General features: G+C 51.8%; 2 protein-coding genes across 7 annotated transcripts in view; one reads left to right on the forward strand and one right to left on the reverse strand.

Moving 5' to 3' along the window:
* Positions 1-1,176: 1,176 nt before the first annotated feature.
* BRD3OS (BRD3 opposite strand) lies at positions 1,177-4,150 on the reverse strand. The gene has a single exon (XM_065035662.1). The coding sequence runs from the start codon at positions 3,910-3,912 to the stop codon at positions 3,643-3,645; it is 270 nt and encodes an 89-aa protein (XP_064891734.1). The 5' UTR covers positions 3,913-4,150; the 3' UTR covers positions 1,177-3,642.
* Positions 4,151-10,342: 6,192 nt separating this feature from the next.
* Positions 10,343-21,059, forward strand: part of VAV2 (vav guanine nucleotide exchange factor 2) — a 117,102-nt gene continuing 106,385 nt past the window's right edge. For 2 of the 6 annotated variants that reach the window (XM_065035686.1, XM_065035685.1), the window contains exon 1: positions 10,345-11,046. In XM_065035686.1, coding sequence (XP_064891758.1) covers positions 10,843-11,046 — 204 coding nt within the window. In that variant the 5' untranslated portion in view covers positions 10,345-10,842. Of the gene's footprint in view, positions 11,047-11,110; positions 13,155-21,059 lie in introns of those variants that run through there. The other 4 variants (XM_065035683.1, XR_010467180.1, XM_065035687.1 and 1 more) reach the window with 4 other exon arrangements.

Here is a 21,059-nt window from a genome sequence, read left to right on the forward strand (position 1 = left end):
CTTCCAGCTGCTGCACTTGCTCCAGTTAAACCCGTAGAGCTTTGGTGGAGCAGTTGGGTATGGAGAGTCCTAGTGCCACGAGTATTTAAATAGTTCAGAAGTAATTTTGCAAGTGCGGCTGTTGGCGCTGCTGGAGTGTTACATGAATGGGTAAAACTGCCGTCAGAGCAGGGCTGAGCCTGGGGCCTTGGGGTCTCTGAATCCTGGTTTAGTTTAAACATGCTCTAAATACACCTTGTTGGTGGTGAGAGCAACGCTCACCTGTTTTAGTGCACCAGGGCAGTCAAGGAAGGACTTTTCCTAGAAACCTACAGTCTGAAGGGGTCTTGGATTATGTGAGAATTGCATCTGATTGAGGTAAGTTCAGCTCAAGAAGAAGTAACGTTTTCCATGCAGGTGTAATGCTGACCAGTGTAAAGCCACCAAGACCTGAAGGAGGAACCGGCTGGGGTGACCAGGACATAGGAGATGGGGCTGGTCACATTCACAGCAGAGTCTTGTCATTACTGTACGGTGGCCAAGATCTGTTTTAGTCATTGGAGAGGGTTCAGGTTGGGTTTGCTGTTGGGTCTCTCAGATGCATGTCTGACGGCTTATTTGTAAGGTAAGGGTTACAACAGCCACGTTTCCCCAGGGTTAATCTTTCTCTAACCCTGTTCCTGCTCACTGGGTTTAAAAGCCATAATGTTGCTGAGGTTTCAGCAAACCTGCTTTGCTTAGTTGTATTGAAAACCCCTAAAGGAAATGTTTGTTCAACATGTCCTTTAAAAATTTCCTGTGGGCAACGAATGTTTACTTTAGCATTTACTAGTGAGTTACATCTAGGTGCATCAAGCTGCTTCTGACAGACTTGGAAGAGGCTGAGGACAGGGAAAACACAGCTGAGGTTCGGCTCACGCCAATATCTGTACGGACGGAGGTTGTGTGACACCCAGAGCCTGTCCTTGTCCCCTGGTGCACCTCTGAGACTTGACAAGGGCTCCTGGGCTTGAGAACCTGGAGGAGCCTCCCCCAACCATGGCCAATCTTCACAGGTACTGTGGTGGGACTCACCCCCTGCCCCAATAATTCCTATTGGGAGAAACTGCATCTTCTGCCTGGGTAGAACTGGGAGTGAAAACAGCTGCATGTGCCAAAGTGATTAACATGCAGAAGACAAACAGCTGCTCCTGATGATGCATTCAAACCATTTTAATGCACTTTATCCAAGAGGCTACGACAGCGTTTTAAACAAGTGCATTGACACTACACGAGTGGTTTACAGAAATGCTCAGAGCAGCTACTCCACAAACCTGTGACTAATAAGGACACACAGATACGGAAATAATACAGTCACGGTCACACAGAGATGGAAGAACAAGTCACACTCTTCCTGTATTGTCGTGCCCAGCTTAATCCTGGAAGAATTTATGCACATACTCAAGTTTTTATTCTTGTATAGTCCAGTTAATGTTTCAAATAACTTAATTTTGGTTTACCAGCCGCATGAACAAAAAGAGACTGATGATACCCAAAATAATCAACTTTCTGAGAAAAAAAAAAAAAAACAAAACACAAACCCTGATTTTTCTATAAGAAAAGAAAATGAACAGCTGGTTTTGGAGATGTGCTGTTCCCTAAACTCCCAGAGTTTGCACGTTCCCCTGGGCTGCAGGGAAGGCCCTGAACCCACCTCCTGCGGTTCCAGGGGAGCTCTCGGTCCAACCTCCTGCCCGTGTCTGTAAATCATCACCTGTTTGCTCACAACTGAGCCCGGGGTCCTGCTCTACCTTCACCTGCTCGGTGTAGGAGCTCTGCCACCACTGCCATGGCTCGTGTGTCTTGCTGGTTCTGTCAATCTCAACTGATGCTTTTTCCCCAGTGGAACAACACTTATTCACCAAAATACTTCCCATCCAGAGCTAGTCCTGGCAAGATCTATTTGAGCACACAGAGCAATGTGCAGGTTTGCAAAGCGCTGAGGCCCATCAACAGGTTTAATTTTATGAGCACGCACCAAACATCAACCCATGCATAAATAGTACTTTAAAATACAAAAGGAGCTGCCTGTAGTTTGCAGTGACTACACGTGCCACAGATCAGGGCTGAGGACATCAGACCTCTATGATCTCGCATTAAAACAGGTTTGTTCTGGTCAGCAAACTCGAGTGTGTGTGTTCTACCATTTAACCCACATGGGAGAGGTGGAGAAGGTTCTTCACCATCTTAAAAGAAAACCTAATAAAGTGCTCAAAAAATGCAAATGATGTTTTAGATAAATATAATAGAAGTAATGCCTGTGCCTAGTTTTAGGCAGGTAAATAATCCACACTGAAGTCAACATCAAATACTGATTTGCTCAAAGTTAAGCCTATACCTAAGCGCTGCTGGATTAGGCACACGTGTGCAGGGGGACGTCCCAGGCAGGACATAAAGGGAGTCTAGGACTTAAGCCCAATATTATACTTTAATGCTGAACCCTGGGCACATAATTAGCACCTCTAGAAGTGGTACTGCTTTGTTTTTAATGCAGGTTTAGGGGCTTGCTGGGTTGAGCTTCTCAGTTTGATCTTGCCTTGAGCAAGTTAGGGATTCAGCTTTAACAAAACAACCCAAAAGCAATCTCTGTCCCCAAGAAGTGCAACTGTAGTGTTTTTCCCCCTTAAAACCCCTCAGTTAGCTGAAACAAACACTCCCAGACCCAACTTCAAAAATACATGCACTGAATCTACTATCCAACCCAAACTGGAAGATAAACTCTTCCAAGCTACTGCGTGCATTAAAACTTAAATGCGAAGCGAACTTCAGTGAACTGTTTCCTTCTGCAACAGATCTCTGGGGGCAGGTACAGACCGGGGGGGGAGTTTCCTTACGTCCCTTAGCAGATGTATTTATAGTCGCTTCCTTCCTGGTGCTTTCCTGGGCCTGTCCCTCCCTTTCGGGCGGTTCACTTGGTGATCTGTGTGAATTCCTGTCTCTTATTACCATGATACCAAACTGTGGCACCAGAGAGGGCCCTTTGCTTTGCGCAGGATGGAACTGCAGCGCACTTTTCCTGCCAGGTGTTTTGAAGGCTCAGGTGAAACTCTCAACACATTCTTTCCCTCTTCTCACCTACAAGAGATCCCTTTGTTACCTGGTTGTGAGAGACCACTTCCAGGGCAGTCAGTAAAGGGAGGCAGGGCAAGGAGAACAAGTAACGGCCGGGTAGTTTTGCAGGTCACCTTCCTAAAACCTTGGCCTCGATGGAAACGATCTGCACTTGCCTCTTTCCCACCGGAATTCACAATGTGTAAGGACCAGCAAGTCAAAGTGCCTGCCGGGGACGGCTCCCAAATGACAGCGGGTGTTTCTCACGGTACACAAGCCATTTAGAAGCAACACATGGTCCAGCACGGACCCTGCCAAGATGCCAGGCAGCAAACACAAGCTCGTGAGTTCCTGAGCGAGACTGGTTTTGCTACACACACTCAATGACATGCAAAATCTGGTACTACCAACAGTGAAAACAACCGTAAACCTCAGACAGCCCTTCTGGCCTCATCCCACACACGCTGCTTTAGCCGCAGGTCTGTTGCGAGGATGGTGCAAACCCATCTCCCCCAGCTTGATGCAAGTCTGGTTTGTCTCCACGTGTGGCTTTCTAACGCCAAACCACCGAAATTACATAATAGCACAGAACTTCGATTGCCCCGTGTCCCTGGAGACATCCAGCTTGTTTTTGTCCCGCACCAGGATGGCTTCGTTGCCGTACTGCGAGTACCACATACTCCGACTGCGGCTCAGGTAAGTGTTGGGGGGCGCCGACTCCAGTTTCTGCTGCTGCTGCTGCCAGATGAGCATGGAGGTGTCCCGGTACCGCAGCCGCGCGTAGCCCTCGGACAAGGCCTTTTCAGGCAGGGGCACCCTCCCGTTCATCACCTTGTCCGTCATCTGCTCAGGGGTGGCTCCGAAGGCGAGAGCTCCTTCCTGGCAGCTCCGAAATACACCCCACTGGCTCAGTCCAGGTCAGCTGCTGCTGCTTCGAGCTCAAGGAGAACATCCCCAGTGCCACGGCTCTCGCGACCCACGAGCTGATGGTCGGTGAACATACCGCTCAGGAGAGGGAGCAGGGGTACCCACACCCAAAAACCACAACTGGCAGCCTGGCCTTGTTTAAATAACAAGCCAGGATGGCTGAAACCTCATCCAGCAGTGATGCCGCTACGTGTTTCATCTTGCAAAGGGACCACACACACGCGAGCTGCTTGTTGTTGACAGTCCCTGGAGCATCCCAGCAGGTGCGAGCGGTGGCTCCACAGCGCGGGCAGGTCGGGCTGAGCGGCTCTGGACGTGTTTTGCTTCCCTGAAGAAAAGATCCCGAAGCTATAAGGCAGGCCTAAGAGGTCAGACCTACGAGGTCAGCAGCACCCAGGCCTGTGCATGAACTCTCCACGCTGATGCCAGACTGATGGACAGTCACGTACTCAGGGATGCAGGAGAAGATGCCGCCTCCAGCCCCGGTTACGGTACCCGAGCTGGGGTACCCATCGCCTCCTGACGCCCCGCTGCAAGGCTTCAACCTGGTGGCACAAAGAGGGTCACCCCAAGGCCTGGCAGGGGGGTTCCCTGCCCTGCGCGGGCTCCTTTCCCAGCTCCACCGTGCCCCCCACCTCCCGCCCGACCCCCGAAATCCCCCGACCCCTTCCACGGGCACCGCGCACCCCCCCCGGCCCCGCGGGGGCTTCCCGCACCCTCCTGCCCCTGCGCACCCCCCGCGGGGCACCCCCACCACCCCTACGGACCCCGAGGCTCCTCGCACCCCCCACGCGTGTCTCCCGCCCCCGCCGGCGCTGCCCGGCCCCACCGTTGCTGCCCGGCCCGGCCCGGCCCCGGCGCCGCTCGGCGGAGCTGCCGCGGCGGCGCTTCCCGAGCGCATCACGGCGGGAGGAGCCAGAACCGCCGCCGGGGGGGCCGGGGAGACCGGGGGGGCCGCGGGCCGGGGCGGGCGGCAGCCCGGGGAGCGGCGGTGGGGATCCCCAAGCGGGGTGCGTGGGTCTAGGGCATGGCAATGGAGCATCCCGAGTGGGGTGCGTGGGTCTAGGGCATGGCGATGGAGCATCCCGAGTGGGGTGCGTGGGTCTAGGACATGGCGATGGAGCACCCCGAGTGGGGTGTGTGAGTCTAGGATATGGCAATGGGACTCCCTGAGTGTGGTGTGTGGGTGCTGGACCCAGCAATGGAGCATCCCAAGTGGGGGTGTATGGGTCCGGGACCCAGCAATGGAGCATCCCGAGTTGAGGGGTGTGGGTCCGGGGCGCAGCAATGGGGCTCCCCATGCTGGGTACCCAGGTCCCACGGGTGTCAGCACCCTTTGAGTGCACAGAACATTTTAAAGGGACGCCCAACCCTGCATGTGCAGAGCCCGTGGGGGGCACGGGGGCTGATCAGGGGCACCTGTGGTTGCCCACCCATCTGGGGCTGCCCTGGGGAGAGCAGCCGCCAAAGCTGCTGAAGGTGCCAGGTCCCAGCCCTGGCATTTACAGCCAAGGCAAAGAGTGTTGCTGCTCCGTCCCCTTTCTGGTGGGTGACTGGTGTAGCAGCCACTTGTGCTGAGAGGGTGCGTGGTACCTTCACACTCCTCCAGTTTTCTCAGGCTCCCCTGTGAGTGCCTGTTGTGGGCTGAAGACAGGTAGAGGACACCCTGTGTGTGCTGAGCCTCATGCGACTGTCGCGGTGACAGTGGCACGGGTACATCTATAGGGTGGGCTGCGTGGAAAAGGAGCGTGACTGAGTGCTTGTCATCACAGTCTGCTCCAGCGTGTTCCTCAGCCCAAACGTCCCCTGGCAAGCACAGCGAGAAATATGTTTTGAAGACAGCTGTGGGGCTTATTCTTTTTCTGATGATGCTAAATTTAAGCTTCCAATCTTCTTATCTCCTGTGAACGCAGCGCCATCTAATCTCCCGTTAAGGACCCGATACACTTATCTGTTGCAGAGCTACTCGAGGCGCTGCTGCTGTTCGGTTTGGCCTTCATGGACACAAACAAGATGCAGTGGTTTGGCTCTGTGAGATAGAAGGCACGCTGCAATTCCCCGTTCCCAGCAGATTTAGACCAAACACAAAGAGGAAAGAAAGAAAAAAGGAAGAATGAATACACTATTAAAATGTTTATTATCAGGAATGTCCTGACTTTGCTGCTTAATCCGCCTCCCTCTAGCACGGAGGAGCCAGCCCAGGCCCCACCTTGTGGAAGCTGCAGAGCAAAATGCAAAGTTATTTAGTGAACCAGGTTTAGTTTTGTGGCATGGATAAGGTGTCTTGGACCTCTCTGAAAAATTACTGGGACTGTTATCTTCGAACTCAGAGCACAGCAGAATAAGCCAGTAAGCGGAGTGGTTACACTGCTAAGATAAGGCAAGAAGGACTGGAAACTGCAGGACTCTGAAAGCCAACAGCTGTCTCTGCCCATCCACTTGAGCCTTCGCCGTGAGTCCTCAAGACATCTGCCTACAGGACCCTTCCCAAACAAACCCTGGAAGCAGCAGCAGTGGAACAGATGAGGTGAAACCCGGCGCTGCCCAGCTGATGGTTTGTTCTTCTCCTTCCTCCAAGGAAATCTCTGCTTTGCTTTTGCCTCAGCCCCACCTCTGCTGTAAATCACAGCTGCAGTACAGAGCTGGGCTGGGTGATTTTCTCCTTACTCAGCCCCTTAGAACTGTGATAACATTTGCGTCTATTGATGTTGATGGGAAAGCTGTTGGGAGTGGAGCTGGTGGAGGAAAGCTGGCGGGTCAAGCTGTCCTGGCAGCGCAATGATGGTGTTGGGGAAACGTTATCACTTGTATTCAGCACAGCTGGGGCATCCTGCGCCCCGTAAATGAGATTATTCCACAGCAAAATGCCCAGGGAACTGGTGTCTCCACCTGCTTGATCCCCAGTTCGGGAGGCCTTTTGCAGTGGAGCTGCACTTACAGGCGCTACCCACCAGCATTAGTGTTTTCCAGGCTAAATAAGGAATGTTTGTGGCTGACTGCCCCCCCGTTACACCCATACAAGAAGAGAATCCAGTTCACCCCTCCTGCCAGCATGGGGTTGTGCTGGGTTAATTTTCCTGCTCTCCCTTTACACAGCAGCAGGCAGTAACCCCCATCGGTGCCTGGGGAGGAGGAGACGTGAGCTCCTGTTAGCAGGAGGATAATTGCAATGACTCTTTCGAGGTACAAGTTGTCTGGGCAGGTAGACCAGCTGTAGGTGATCCAGGCAGAGAATTATCATCTGTACCCAGCAAATGTTGGTAGATTAACAGGACAGCGCTTCAATAGTTGTGTGATCTGTCCCGCGCTGATGACGGAGCGAGAGCTGCTGCTGAGCAGCGTGTTCCCCGTGTTGTGACTTGCGCATGTTTCCTAAAATAGTTGGTGAAAGGAGATCACAGAATCTAAGGGCGCGATGTAAATGGCACGTAGGCTGGACGGGTAACCGCTGACAGCTGCTGGTGGTGCCCGAGCTCTGCGGTGACAGCAGCCGTGACAGCTCCTGCTCTGGGGACCCTGGCTCCAGCTGGTGACAGATGTCCACGGCGTTTGGGACAGGCTGGTGCACACTTGGTCTGATCCAGAAGGTGGCAATGGCAATCCACAGACACTGGCTGGTTTGGAGACGGGGAGTTCTTGGCTCTTCAGAGGGCTGCTCCAAATACATTTTGCTGTGAAATGTGGCCATTTCCCACGTGTGTTTTGGTTGATTTGTAAGGTACAGTCTCCTTGGATGTGTTTGTGCATTTAAGTTTTTCCTTCCTTCCTTCCTTCCTTCCTTCCTTCCTTCCTTCCTTCCTTCCTTCCTTCCTTCCTTCCTTCCTTCCTTCCTTCCTTCCTTCCTTCCTTCCTTCCTTCCTTCCTTCCTTCCTTCCTTCCTTCCTTCCTTCCTTCCTTCCTTCCTTCCTTCCTTCCTTCCTTCCTTCCTTCCTTCCTTCCTTCCTTCCTTCCTTCCTTCCTTCCTTCCTTCCTTCCTTCCTTCCTTCCTTCCTTCCTTCCTTCCTTCCTTCCTTCCTTCCTTCCTTCCTTCCCTCTTTCTTTCCTTCCTTCCTTCCTTCCCTCTTTCTTTCCTTCCTTCCCTCTTTCTTTCCTTCCTTCCTTCCTTCCTCCCTCCCATCCATCCATCCATCCATCCATCCATCCATCCATCCATCCATCCATCCATCCATATTTTCTGACTATTTTTGCCCATTCTGCGCTGGACTATGATGTTCCCTAGCAGCTCTGTGATATTCCCAAACAGCCGCTGCTTCCCCAGCCATGTACCCCCTCACACCCCCTCTGTCCTTGGACACAGTCACTGAGATATTTGGGGATGAAGAAGCCTGATGTTCCTTCTGTTATCATCTTTCTAGTGTGTTCAGTCGCCTCTCAGGCTTCTCTCATGCAAGAAAGTGATAAGAGCACATAGAGCGAAGCTGGTTAGAAGCTCCACGCTCGGTCCCCAGCAGAGGGTGGTGTCCGCCTCTGTGTGTGGGTCAGCAGCCTCAGCCCTGGCTGTCTGTCCATCCCTGTCTGTCTGTCTGTCCCTGTCTGTCTGTCTGTCGGTCCCTGGCTGTCATTCCCAGCAGTACCAAGGGGCACGAAAGCACCAGCTCTAGCACAAAATTAAATCTCTTTACTGTATGCAAGCTCCCTTTTAGCTCCAGGTACATCCTGAAAGCAGCATCTGGGTCCTCTCCGTGCACCCCGTCCTGTTTCAGGATATTTGTACAATCTGCAGCTCGCAGCTCACACGTGTGTGTGTGGGATACACGCTCTTCACTGGGTCTTGTCTTACAGGTTTGGGGTTGTTGGGGATTTTTTTCAGCTGCTATCAAAAATATCTCTGCCATCAGCTGTTTTGATTGTTGCAGAGGTAGGCGAGAAATGTATTTGCTTCAACACCTCCCACACAGATGCTGGCTCTGCAGCTGCAGTGATTGTTCCTAAGTGTCCAGGGGCCAAGTATCCTTTTTATTATGCAATAAAAAAGCCAGACTGTAACTAGCAGCTTTAATTATACACATATAATAAACTCCTCTGTCGTCCTCTACCTACAGACCTGACCTCACAAGGCAAACTAGCACAGAGTCAACCAAAATTATCGCTGGCAGGACTCCACTCCTTTCAGTAGCCTCGTGATTCCTGCCCAGTGGGTGCTGCTGGAGACCTAATGAGTGGCTGGAAAGTAAGGCTTCATGGAGAACTATTAACGAATTAGAAAGGTATTCTGAGAAATCACCTCCGCAGGGTATGGGGAAGCGCGGATTGTGATCAGCCTGCTCCTGCATACGCCCAGGGTGCAGCTCCGATTGCAGGATCGGGGCATGTGGGTGCTGCTCCCTCTTGGATTGTGCTACACGCACCCTGCCCTGCCAGGGGTGCAGCGGGCACTGCACACAGCCAGACCCAAAACAGATTGGGTGCCACCACATCACGCTAAAATAAGTGCCTCTGTGTTATTAAAAAGCCTACCAAACTTTCCTTGGAATATTAAACAATTGTTTTTCATTCTTTGTGGGGGATCCTCCTTCCTACATTGGAAATGAAGGCTCATGCCAGTAGAGTTGTGCTTTCTTCTTTATCTCCGCTTGGCTACATTTGGAAGAGATTAGCCTTGCATTTGTTTGACATCCAGGTTAATAGCTTCCCTTCGTCCCAGGCTCGGCTTCCGGTCTGGGCTTTCTGGAAAGCCGGGCTGGAAATTAATTGACAAACTCTGGGGAGAGGATCTCGGAAGAAAACTCAGAGCAGATTTGAAAAGAGGCTGTTGTAAACTGCGCTGATTTGGATGGAAGCCACCAGTGAAAATCAGAGATTTTTCAAGAGTTTTGCTGCCAAGGAGTTAATGGCTGAGAGTTGAGGTTTTTACTAAATACACTGGTAATTAATTACAGGAGTTGCCTTCACGTTTGGAAGTCGAGGAATACGAGAGCTCCTGCGCTGTTTGCAACCCAAACATGAGATGGAGAGTGGGAATGCACGGTCAGACAAAGCCCGGGCTTGTGTGCGAGGGCAGCGGGAGCTGAGGGGCCCCGGCCGGGTCCTGCCCCCCCCGGCAAGCTGGGGCCGTGCGTGTGAGGGGCGGTGGGACCGTGGGGGTCCCGGGGAGTGGGGGGACACCCCGGTTACGAAGTGGGGATGGCAGCTCCGTGTCCCTGGAGGGTGAAGCAGCAGCGCGGCTCGGCGCGGTTTTCCCGGAACACAGAGCGAAACGGCAGCGGCGGGAGAGCAAAGGGATGCAAAGAGGAGAAAGGGAAAAAAGGGAAGGGGGGGGGCAAAGGGGGGAAGCCAAGGCAGCGTGGAGCGCACCCCGCCCCCTGCTCCCGCAGACAAAGGGGCGGCGGGGGCGGCCCAGGAGCTCCTCCCGCTGCCCGGGGCGGGCGGGGAAAAGTCGCACCCGCGGCAGCGGCGTCCCCAGCGCCAGCTCCGCGCCCGCGCAGGTGGGGCCTCTCGGCGGCTGCTGCAAGTTTCCTCGGGGCAGGGGGACGAAGTTCCGCGTGGGCGGCCCCGCCGTGCCCGGTTTCGGTGTCCCGTTTCCCCCTTCTACTCCGCTTTGTTCCCGGGAGGATGCGGCGCGCCTAGCCCTGCCGAGGCGGTGGGGCCGCAGCGGGGGCAGGGGCAGCCCTCCGCCGGAAAACTCCGCGCCGCCCCTCTTCCTCCTCCTCCTGCCTCCTCCTCCGCAGAGCCCCGGCACGGAGCGATGCTTCCCCGGGCGGCGGGCAGCGATGGAGCGGGGCGGTAGCGCGGTGCCGCGGTGCAGAGCAGCCCCTCGGGCGGCCGCCCGCTGACCCTGAGCGGCGAGGAGGAGGAGGAGGAAGGCCGGGTGTGTGAGCGGGGCGGCGGCCCCGTCGGCCCGCGGCCATGGAGGAGTGGCGGCAGTGCGGCCGCTGGCTCATCGACTGCAAAGTTTTGCCCCCGAACCACCGGGTGGTCTGGCCCTCGGCGGTGGTCTTCGACCTGGCACAGGCGCTGCGGGACGGGGTCCTGCTCTGCCAGCTGCTCCACAACCTCTCCCCCGGCTCCATCGACCTCAAGGACATCAACTTCAGGCCCCAGATGTCCCAGGTAGGGAGGGGATGGGTAGTTGGGGGACCCCCAGGAGCACCCCCTTCCCAGGGTGAGGGTGTTGCTCTCTCAAAACTTGGTGGGATGCGTGAATGCGAGCGCGTTTGGGGAGGGGATGCGTGGGAGACCGACTGCTTCATCCTCCCCACCCCGGTCTGTAGCTCCCCGGTTCCTCGCCCGTCGTGCCCCGGTGGGATCCGCGTCCGCCCCGGAAAGGGCTTTGGGACGGAGAAAAAACACCCTAGGAAAGAGGGAAACATCCCTCTGTTTACAGTCATCGCGAAACAAAAGCAAATAATACGGCTAAGAGAGAGGAGATGGGATTACTTGGGTTTTTTTAACGAGGCACTAGTTGGGCTTTGATGTTCTGGAGGAGCAGGCGGAGGGCGCTGGTCTTGAGGAGAAAACTTTGGCGGGGAAGATTAAAAGCAAAATAAGCAAATAAATAAAACCCCAAACCCTGGTGCTGTGCAAGGGTGTCCCGGTTGGACAGGGAGCGCAGCCATGCGGTGCCCGAGTCCCTGTGTGTGTGTGTCCCCCGGGCCGGGGCTCCCGGCGCCGCAGCCCCGGTTGAGCCGCAGCCCCTCCGGGGCGATGGGTAACGGGGTCCCGGTTCAGCGGTCGAGACCCGGCCGGTCCGGTAACCCCCCTGCACCGCGCTCATCGTGGCTTCCAGGTCTGGGAACTTGAAAGCTCCCTCCTCCGAAGTGTTTCCAATTTCTGGTTGTTTTGGTGAAAGCAGGCTTAAACAAACAAACGAAAAAAAAAAAGCAGCTCTGGTTGTTTTGAGTTTAAATGCTGTGCTTATGTTTCTGCAAGCCGAGCTGCGCGGTATTTGCATGGGAATCGGGAAGTGAAATCGATCAAGAAACAACTGAAACGGGGCACTTTGTCCTCTCTACCCGGCAGCCCCTGTGTTGATGAGTGGACAGCAAACCCTTGTCTTTTATTTTTGAACAACAATAGGTTTTATTGGTGAAAGGGAAAGGAAATGTCCTGGTGGGAAGAGCATGCAAGACTCTGTTTAACTTTATTGAACATTCAGAAATAAATAATGTATAATGCTAACACGAATTCTGCATATGTGCTGTGTAAGCATGCCGCTTATCCGGCAAGCACCTTTTCCTCCTTCCGCCAGTTTTGCTCTAGGGTGATGGTGGTTTTTGTCTGTTTGGCCTCGGCACATAACCCGGGGTGCCGGGTGAGCTTCTGGGGTTGGGGACAGCCCATAGCCCTGAGCTCCCCTGCCAGGTGTTTGGGCCCGAAACTTGGAGCCGTGCTTTGGGGAGCAAAGTGTGTTTTGCTGTGTGCACGTGGGTGTGAGGCTGTCACAGCTGGCTTGTGGAGTTGGAGACCTTGGTCCTGCAAAGCACCGGGGTGGGCAACCCCGAGCGTGTGGTGAAAATCAGCTTGTGTTGGTGTGTGAGACCTGCTGGTGTAAAGAACAACACGTCCTGATGCCTCTTCCCAGGGTGGAACGGTGCTGTGAGGTTTCCTTTTCGCTTTCCAGGCTATAAACTGATTAAACTGTCTTCTGTACAAACTGATGTTTCCAAAAATAAACTGTCACACTGGAGCTGGAAATGTGTGGGGACTGGTGCTTTCTTAGAACATGCTGAGAATGGCATACTTTGCTTTTTTTTTTTTTTTCTCCTTTCTTCTTTTAAGGAAACATTATAGCCCTACAAACCTAATTTTGCTTCAATATTTGCCCTGTGGGGAACTAAGAATGGGTTTTTAAATGGTAGCTGTGATCTAGGGAAGATCCCAGTGGCAGTTTGGAGAGGAGGCTCTTGCTGAGGCAGGTGTTGCTTGTTGGAGGTGAGAGTTTATGGCCCAGCTGTCCTTAATGAAATTGCTCTCTGCCTACCCCACCTGTCGGCTTTGCCAGCTTTGGGAGGAGCATGAAGTGACTTAATCAGATAATTTGGTAGTTGTCTCTGCAAAAACCTGGCTGTGGGAGCAGAGTGGCACAGCCTGGCCAAAGCTGAGCCCATGGGGATGAGCGGAGCCATTGCCCGGTGTGGGAGAGGATGCTACAAGACTCAGCTTGTCCTCAGCCAGGATGGGACCCAAATCAATCTAGACTTGAGTCTTTATACTTGCTTGTAAGTATTCAGTGCTTCTCTGGCAGTTCCTGAATTTGGCAATGTGGCTTCTCCCGCAGGGTAGCAAAAGACAGGAGGCATCTTGCTGCTCTTCACCTCCTGTGCATCCTCAGCTCTTGCAGCCCAGGGATGAGTAGGATGGGGGTCCCTGGGGTGGGGACACACGTCCCTGCAGTGCCCCAGGCTCGCTGCAGCTAGCAGGGAGCAGTTTAAGTCTCCCTAGGCCAAATTTCAGAAGAAGACTGTAGGAACCCATCTTTGTCACACAGTGGTGATGCGTTGGGACACGGGAGCAGGGATGTGCAAGACAGAGCGTGATTAGAAACTTCAGAGGTTGTTTCTGATGATAAATGCATATTTTGCCTGACTGGCTGGGCTGGCTAGCCAGCCGTCTGCCTTGCTAGAGAGATTATTTTCTTTATTAATCAGTGAAAATGCCAGGGGACAAGACACTTGTGCTTAGACTTGAAACACTCAGTGGTATGCTGTCATCCACCCTTCTCAGTGAATCAAATGGGGTTGTGCAGGTGTGTAATGAGAAACAGATTTTTGCCCCAGGTGAGCATCACTTCAAAGGCCAGAGGTGAAATCACATCTCTCTGTGAAGAAACACTTTAAGATCCAGACACTGTTGTGTGCTTGGTGTGCTGTTTGTTAAATCCCCTTTCAGGTTGGTTTGTTTTTCAGCAGCTGCTGAAGGTTTTGCTGGGAGGTGAGAGCATCAGGTCACAGCACAGCGAGGGCACCCATGGGGGAGGCTGAACTGGTGTCCCCGTCCTTCTAAAACCTTCCTGTGCGTGTTCAGCAGGGAAACCAGGCTGGGAAAATCACTTCATTCAGTTGCGATCTCAATTTTGCTTCATTTTCAGGCTCAATTCCAGAGACCCAAGTCCAGTGTTTGGTGGTGCCTGGTAGCATGGGATGACCCAAAGCTACTGAACCTCTACAGACAAACAAAATAAGCAGGAAAAAGCCCAGTTCTGTTCTAAGAGTCGGTGGATGTGAGGCCAGTTTTGATGAGCCTGGAGTAAAACTTAATTTCTGCTGATTGCTTTTGCTGTAGAGGCCGTTTCTGGAGAGGTGGGAAGTGTGAGGAGTGTACTTGCTCTCGGTACTTATTGATCATTATGTCTATTACCGTGATTGGGTTTTGGGGGCTGTAATTCAAGCTGGTTTGCCAGCTGGCTGTGGGAATGTGATACAAAGGGTGTCTTTATCTGGAAATGAGGGCAGATGTAACACCCCTCAGGCTGGCAATCCCTGTCCCCTTCTCTCAGGACAGCATTTCTCCCCCATTGTGTGTGGAGCCGCCTCCAGAACCCGCTTCTTGCCCCATTCCCTTGTACCTTGCACTAATTCCAGTCCTCTGGCGCTGTGTGGTACAGCTGCTCTTGCATCCCAAACTCCTTTTGGGACTAAGATGGAAGTCTCAGACCCTTGGATTTTCATCAATAATTAGGTTTGAATTGTAATTTTGTTAAATCTCTGGTCAAATACAAATTAAATGACTCCTCACGTGCATTTTAGCATGCTGAGGCATAAAAATGCGTGTGATAAAAATTAAACATTTGGGTGAGGTTGATATTTGGCGGCGTGGGTTTGGGTTTGTTTCTTCATTATTATTATTATTAATTATTTTTATTATTATTTTGCATTTGCTTTAGATAAATTAATCCTTCCCGACAGGGACTCGGATGTGTCCTGGCGTTGGCAGGGATGCTCTGGTGAGCCGTGCTGCAGGCTGCTCCCTGCTCAGGCAATGCGGTTTGTGCAGACACATCTCCAGGCAGAGACATCCAGGGCTGGATCAGCTGTGCCGGACCCCTTTGCAGGTGGGGGGTTGATGGGGAGTTATCAAAAGTGAGCGTGCAAGGTGCTGCGGGGGCTGACAGCATCGCCCAGCGCATCCGAGGGCGCTCAGCCTGCACCCTGCTCTGGGTGTGCTTCTGCTCCTGAATCTCTGCAGTTGAGGAAGATGTGGGTTCATCCAAAGAATGACAACTCAGAAAAAAGCAATAGCCCTCAAACTCCTGCCCCAGCCTCCCATTGCTCTGTCCTGGCTGGCCGAGCACGCTGTTGCACTGTTATCTGCTGTGACATTGATGTTGCTCCGCGTACTTAAAGAGATGGAAATTGGTACCTACACCAAAGCGGTTGTGCACTCCTTGGGCTTGATCATGCGATTTGTTTTAATGTGAACACTCCCATTGATATCATGTTGCATTCACACTTCCTTTAAGGTTGGCCTGGACACTGCTAAATATAGATATTATTATTTTTCCTGCTTCAAAATCCCCTGGCTGCTTGAAATGAAGCAGCCATACATTTAATGCACGTATTTGTGTGTGTGCAGACTTTAAGTTAGCAGTAATGGTCAGCTCATTAAGGCTTCTTATTTTGAAGCATATTGACATCTCTCTAGAGATAATCCATCTCGGTCTGCAGTGCCTGGAGGTTTTATTAGGGCTCTTGAGACTGATGAGACGCAGCAAATATAATTGGCGTGATGACTCGGCTGCCCACCGCTCTTGTTTTGCTCTTATTAAGGAGCCACGCAGACAATTGCCTGCTCACGATTGATGGGTGAAATGCCCTATACCCTTCCAAACTGTCAGGTGGCTTCATGGCTGTCATTTTTTTTCTGGAGGATGGCAATAATTTGGTATCAAAGTCATATTTATGGATGATGTAGGCACTCATTTGCCGTGACAACTGGGAGCAGGTGGTTCGTAGTGACTGCTTCCCCCAGGTATATGGGAGATGAAGGCACGTTGGCGTATTTGGTACCAGTAATTATTCACAAGGCTTTGGGATTTTTAACATGCCACTTGGAGGCTTTATAGCTACAGTGCTTTTAATTAGTTCCATATGTCATGATTGTATTAATAGTTAAATATAATTCAGTATTATAGGAGCTGACTGGGTAGGTGGGTTGTTTGAGCAAGGTCTGTGTAGCTACTCTGTGATTTAACTCTGCTCAGGTCCTCTGGCTTTTTATTTACTCTCCGATTCTTGAAATTGAGTTCTGTTCCAAAAAAGCTGTAAAAAAAGGCCTCATTACATATCACTGTTCACTGTGTCTCAGTGACTTCCCGTTCGGATGTGCTGAGCCTTACACAGGGAAGAAAGGTGCTCTGTCTGGTACGGCCGAGCTCGTGAGCTCCTTGCAAATAGGCAACGATTGCTGTCCCTCCTGCCAGCCCCTGCGTGGCAAATAGCACCCAAAGACCTTGTGCTAGCTGGGGGTAGGACCCTCTTTTTTGCTCTTTGGGTAGGTTGAACCCTCTCTTTTGCTGTTTGGGGAGGCTGTAAGATCCAACCGAACCTGCAGCTGAAGGCTCATATGTATTCTGCTGGGGCAGAAGAAGGTGGAAAGTGTTAGATGGATCCTGCTGGCTATGCCAAAAAGCATGAAAAGCAGCAAAAACTTCCTTTCCCCCCCTTGAATGATTGATGAGAGTTAAATACCTGCATTAAATACCTACTGGGAACAGACTCTTGAATGAATAGATGCCTTTAAAAACACAAAGCCAAAAAAAACCCCCAGTCAGTTTGGTCGTTTTTCAAGTTGGGACCAGGCTGGGAAGCTGCCTTCTATCTCAACAGCATGTTGATGAGCTGTAAAAAATGCCTGGCTTGTCTGTCCTTCCTGGTGGTGATCCTTTGTGCCTGGTGTACTGCCAAGAGAACGGGTACCTTGTCACAGAAAATGGGGCACCTTGTCGCTTGGTCCCTCCAGAGCGAAACTGGCAATTTTTTGGCCATGACACTTGTGATGCTTAAGGGCTGTGTTTGAGCGAGGCAGTTGGGGTTAGGGCTGCAGAAATTTAGGCTAAAGCAAGCAAGGCGTGTGCTGGGGCTGTGGTGGTATCGAAGGGTTGAGCATCATCATCTGACTCTGTTCAGCTGATGATGCTGACCCATCACCCTGTGGCATGGGAGCCCCTGCCCAGTGCTGGGGACCCTTGGCTTTCTTCAGCTCATCTGGAACCAGACGGGACCTGATTTTTGGCACTGACAGAAATGTTGCTTCAGCCTGACCTGAGGGCAAATTTTTGATCCACTTCTTTGTCCCTTCTTAAAGAGACAGATCTGTTTTCCCTGCAATACTTCTCCATTGGATTTCCCCCTAAGCCTGTGTTCAGTAGCATCTCAAATTTGCTCATCCCACACGTCCCATTAGCACGGGCTGGGGCTGCCGGGGTGTTCTGGGCAGAGCTGGGAGTACCAGGATCCTGTCTATTTAGGGTGCTGTGCAAGTGGGGGATGGAAGACTTACAGGAGATATAAGGTGTGTGGAGGGGATTGATGTGGAGGTGGGTAAGTACAGTGAGCTTGCAGCACCTCTGGGAAGTGAAGACGGTGCCATGCTGGTGAGCGCTGGCCCTAGGCAAAGCCTGGTCTGTGTCCCTGCAGTTGTCACCCTGGCTCTCCTGGTGGTATCAGCCCAAGGGCTTTAATTTGGGCACATCCTTGGGGTGATTTATATGTTACCTGTAACCCCGGTGATGTGTCCTGCTTGTTTGAAGCCATGTGCCCTCCGATGCTCCGTCATGAGGAGAGGGAAGTACCACCTTTTTCACAACAGCTGTTAATTACAGTTTGTGTTCGACAGCTTCAAACTCAGCGTTAATGAAATTATTTTTCCGGGTGTTCTATCTCCCCTTCAAGAAAAAGCCTGAAAAAAAGGTCTGTTTCTAATAAAACTGACTTTTTCCTCACTTCCTTATGTTTTTTTTGGTTGCAGCTCAGGGCTGTGCTTCATCTGATGATACAACCCGAATGCAGCCACTCCTTGCCCTCCACCCTCTGTGATGGAGGTCTGGGAGTATTTGACTGGGATCCCATTCTGAACTAGCTCAGCCCTGTTGAGTCCAGTCCATGTTAATGCTGAGGTTTAGCTAAGATGACCTAACCTGAAAGGTTCTCACAGGGGTACATCTCTGATAAGTAGCCGGACCATCTGTGTCCTCTCCTGTTGTGTTAGAGGGTGTTTTTGCTTTAGGAAAAACCAGAAGGACTCTGCTGTAGAAAGAATTGGAAAAAACACAGGTGCAGATGGGTCAGGCTGCTAATCTGTGTGTAGGCTCAAAGACCTGATGGTCCTCACTGGAAGTCACTGAAGAGTGTTAGTTTGTTGACCATCAAGTTTCCCAGCCTAACAAGTCCTGCAGAACAAGTTTTGGAACATTTCTAGTTTTAAGAGCCTGTTTTTTGTTTTTGTTTTCTTTCTGAAATTCCTGAAAAAGTTGTTTCACCCTGATATGGGGCTGCAAGCCTTTCCTATTCCAGGACAGAGGATTCTGCCTGCCCCGGTCTCTGTTCCGCCTGACGCGCTGTTGCTTGGGTGGCAAGAGGTGACGTGAAGTCTCCTTGTCTTGTTTCGTAACCCGTCTGGACAGCCGGGATTTGGCTGGAAGATTCTCCTTCGCCTCCTTGGATAGCCACCAGCCTGACTCACATCCTGACTCCGCTCCTTTGGCTCCTCAGTGGTGTGGTCTAGCGAACTCCCCCCTCAGTAAACTCCACAGCCTTGCCCATGGTAGAGACCCAGTTGTGTTATAAATCATCTTTTACCTGCTGCGATGCCCCTTGGCTTCTCAGGATTGAGTTTGCCAGGCTTGCTGAACCCGGGGAGCATCTCCTGTCTTGCGGGGTGCCCTGTGCACCCTTGTCAGGAGCAGCATTGGCTCTGTGCTTGCTCCTGGTCCGTGCTGACAGCTGACCGGGTGGTGAACCTGCCCAGCAAAGGGAGATGCTGTCGGCTGCCTCTGGATGTGATGAGAAGTCGGATGAGGAGGGATTCACGCCTCTCTGGCTCTGTTAAGGACCACGGTGCGGGCAGCTGCCTGCACTTGCCTGCGTCGGGGCTTCAGCTCAGCCTGCGAACGAGCAGGGCTTGATAAACAGGGAGAGGGGGAAGGTTAAAAGGTTCCCATAGAGGAAATTTACTCTTTCTCTTCAAGCATATGCTTTAATACTGATGGAGAGGGGAGTAAATTGTCCCTTTTATAGCATTCATATCTTTTGTTGTGTTTTATAGTGGTTTACAGCTAAATGGAACATCTGGTATTTGAAAGGGGCTAAGGAGGGAACAGAGGAGGCTTGTAGATCATAGAAGGGGAGGAGCGGGAAAAGCGGTTTGTGTTTACTGCTGCAAACACAGAATTATCTGTGAAATCTGCTGAACTCATGTGCGTGACGAAAGTGTTGGGCTGCCTGGAAAACAAGCGTATGCCCGAGCCCTGAGCAGGCAGGGTCTGCAGCACAGTGAGACCTGCGGTGGGACGAGCCCCATGGCAGTGCCTGCGCAGTGTCCGTGTGTCCTTGCTGGGCACATGTCCCCCAGACTGCTCTGAGCTCAGACTTGCTGTATAAACTGGTTTTTGCTTTCTAGGACAGGCTGTTTGGCTCCTTTGGGTTTATCAGGTACTTGGAGCGTTCACAGCTGGGCTGGGAGCATCCGAGTTCGTGCAAGGATACAGGTTTGCCCTAAAGCAAAGCCCTGATCCTGAGAGGCTGGGCTTGTCTCTGTGGCAGAAGCAGCAAGAATGGGAGATACGTAGATATATATAAAATTGTATATTTTTAAGAGCTGGAGTGTGTTAAACACTGGAAATCCCAAGCTGAATGGCATGTCCCCAGGACAGGAAATGTGTACATCATCAGGGACAGACTTGTGTGCACATCAGGACCCTTTGTGTTTATGGGAAGCACTTTCTCATGTGACTGATCTTCCAAGAAAGTCACTGGTGAGCCTCAGAGAGGGGAGGAGACAAAAAACCCACAAGCCAAGTCTCATGTTAGCTGTGAGAGAATTGCGGCTTGAAACAGAAAATAAACCAAAAACTTTTGCAGTAAACCTCATATGTTACTTTGAAGTTGTATGCTGATTTTCCCCCTGGTCTCTGTCAGGAGCTGATGTTCCCAGGGAGGTGTCCATGCACCTCCTGCCCATGATCATCCCGTCTTGTGACTGTGATTCACCGAGCATCTTGCTCTGTTGGTCGTGTTTTGTTTGTGAAACCAACTGGAGATCATCAAATCACAGAAATAAATAGCAGGGACATCTTCACCAGCTCAGGTTGCTCAGAGCCCCGTCCAGCCTGGCCTGGGATGTCTCCAGGGATGGTTCATCTACCACCTCTCTGGCCAACCTGGGCCAGGCTCTCACCACCCTCAGGGCCAACAATTTCTTCCTCATGTCCAGCCTCAGATGTAGGAGAATGTGTTATTTGAGCACAAAAATTTTTACATAAAACAGGAGCTTTTGGTGGGCCTTACAAAATAATAATAATAATAAATAAATCTAGGCTCTTCCTAGATGTGAATCATCCTGCCCTCTGCATTTTCATGTTACAGTGAGTAGGGGTGGGTGCTGGATAGCATTGCAGATGTGTGATTTAACCCTTTCTCGTCCCTCAGTTGAGTTTTGGTTTCTCCAGGGGTAGGAATGTCCATGTTGGTGGACCGAGAACATCTTCAAGGGATTTCCCGGCTTTAATCGCTGCCGCTTCCCACCTGCTTTGCTTGGCGTCTCTTTGCACGAGGCACTCGGTGTCTCCCTGGTGAGAACTTAGTCTGAGACACGGCAAACTTGGTCAATGTCCTGAGAGGTCGGCAGCAAAACTTGTTCCTTGGGACGCGATGGGCGGCTATGGCTGGTGAAGGAGGAGCAATGTGGCCATGGAGAAGCAGCCCTGGCTGGGAAAGGCGAGCGGGGCCGTACAGAAGTTCTGCTCCTCCCATGTTTTACAGCCTCGGCGTGTTTGGGTGCATGTCACCAAGTTTTACCCACATGGAGGAACATTTACACATTATTTTTCTTGGGCTGACAAACATTAGAAGTAAATTTCCCTTGTATTGACAGCTCAGTTATCTCAGGAAGGGTAATGAGGAAGCTTT

Source organism: Columba livia, chromosome 19 (assembly GCF_036013475.1).
Source record: "Columba livia isolate bColLiv1 breed racing homer chromosome 19, bColLiv1.pat.W.v2, whole genome shotgun sequence".
NCBI classification, from domain to species: Eukaryota; Metazoa; Chordata; class Aves; order Columbiformes; family Columbidae; genus Columba; species Columba livia.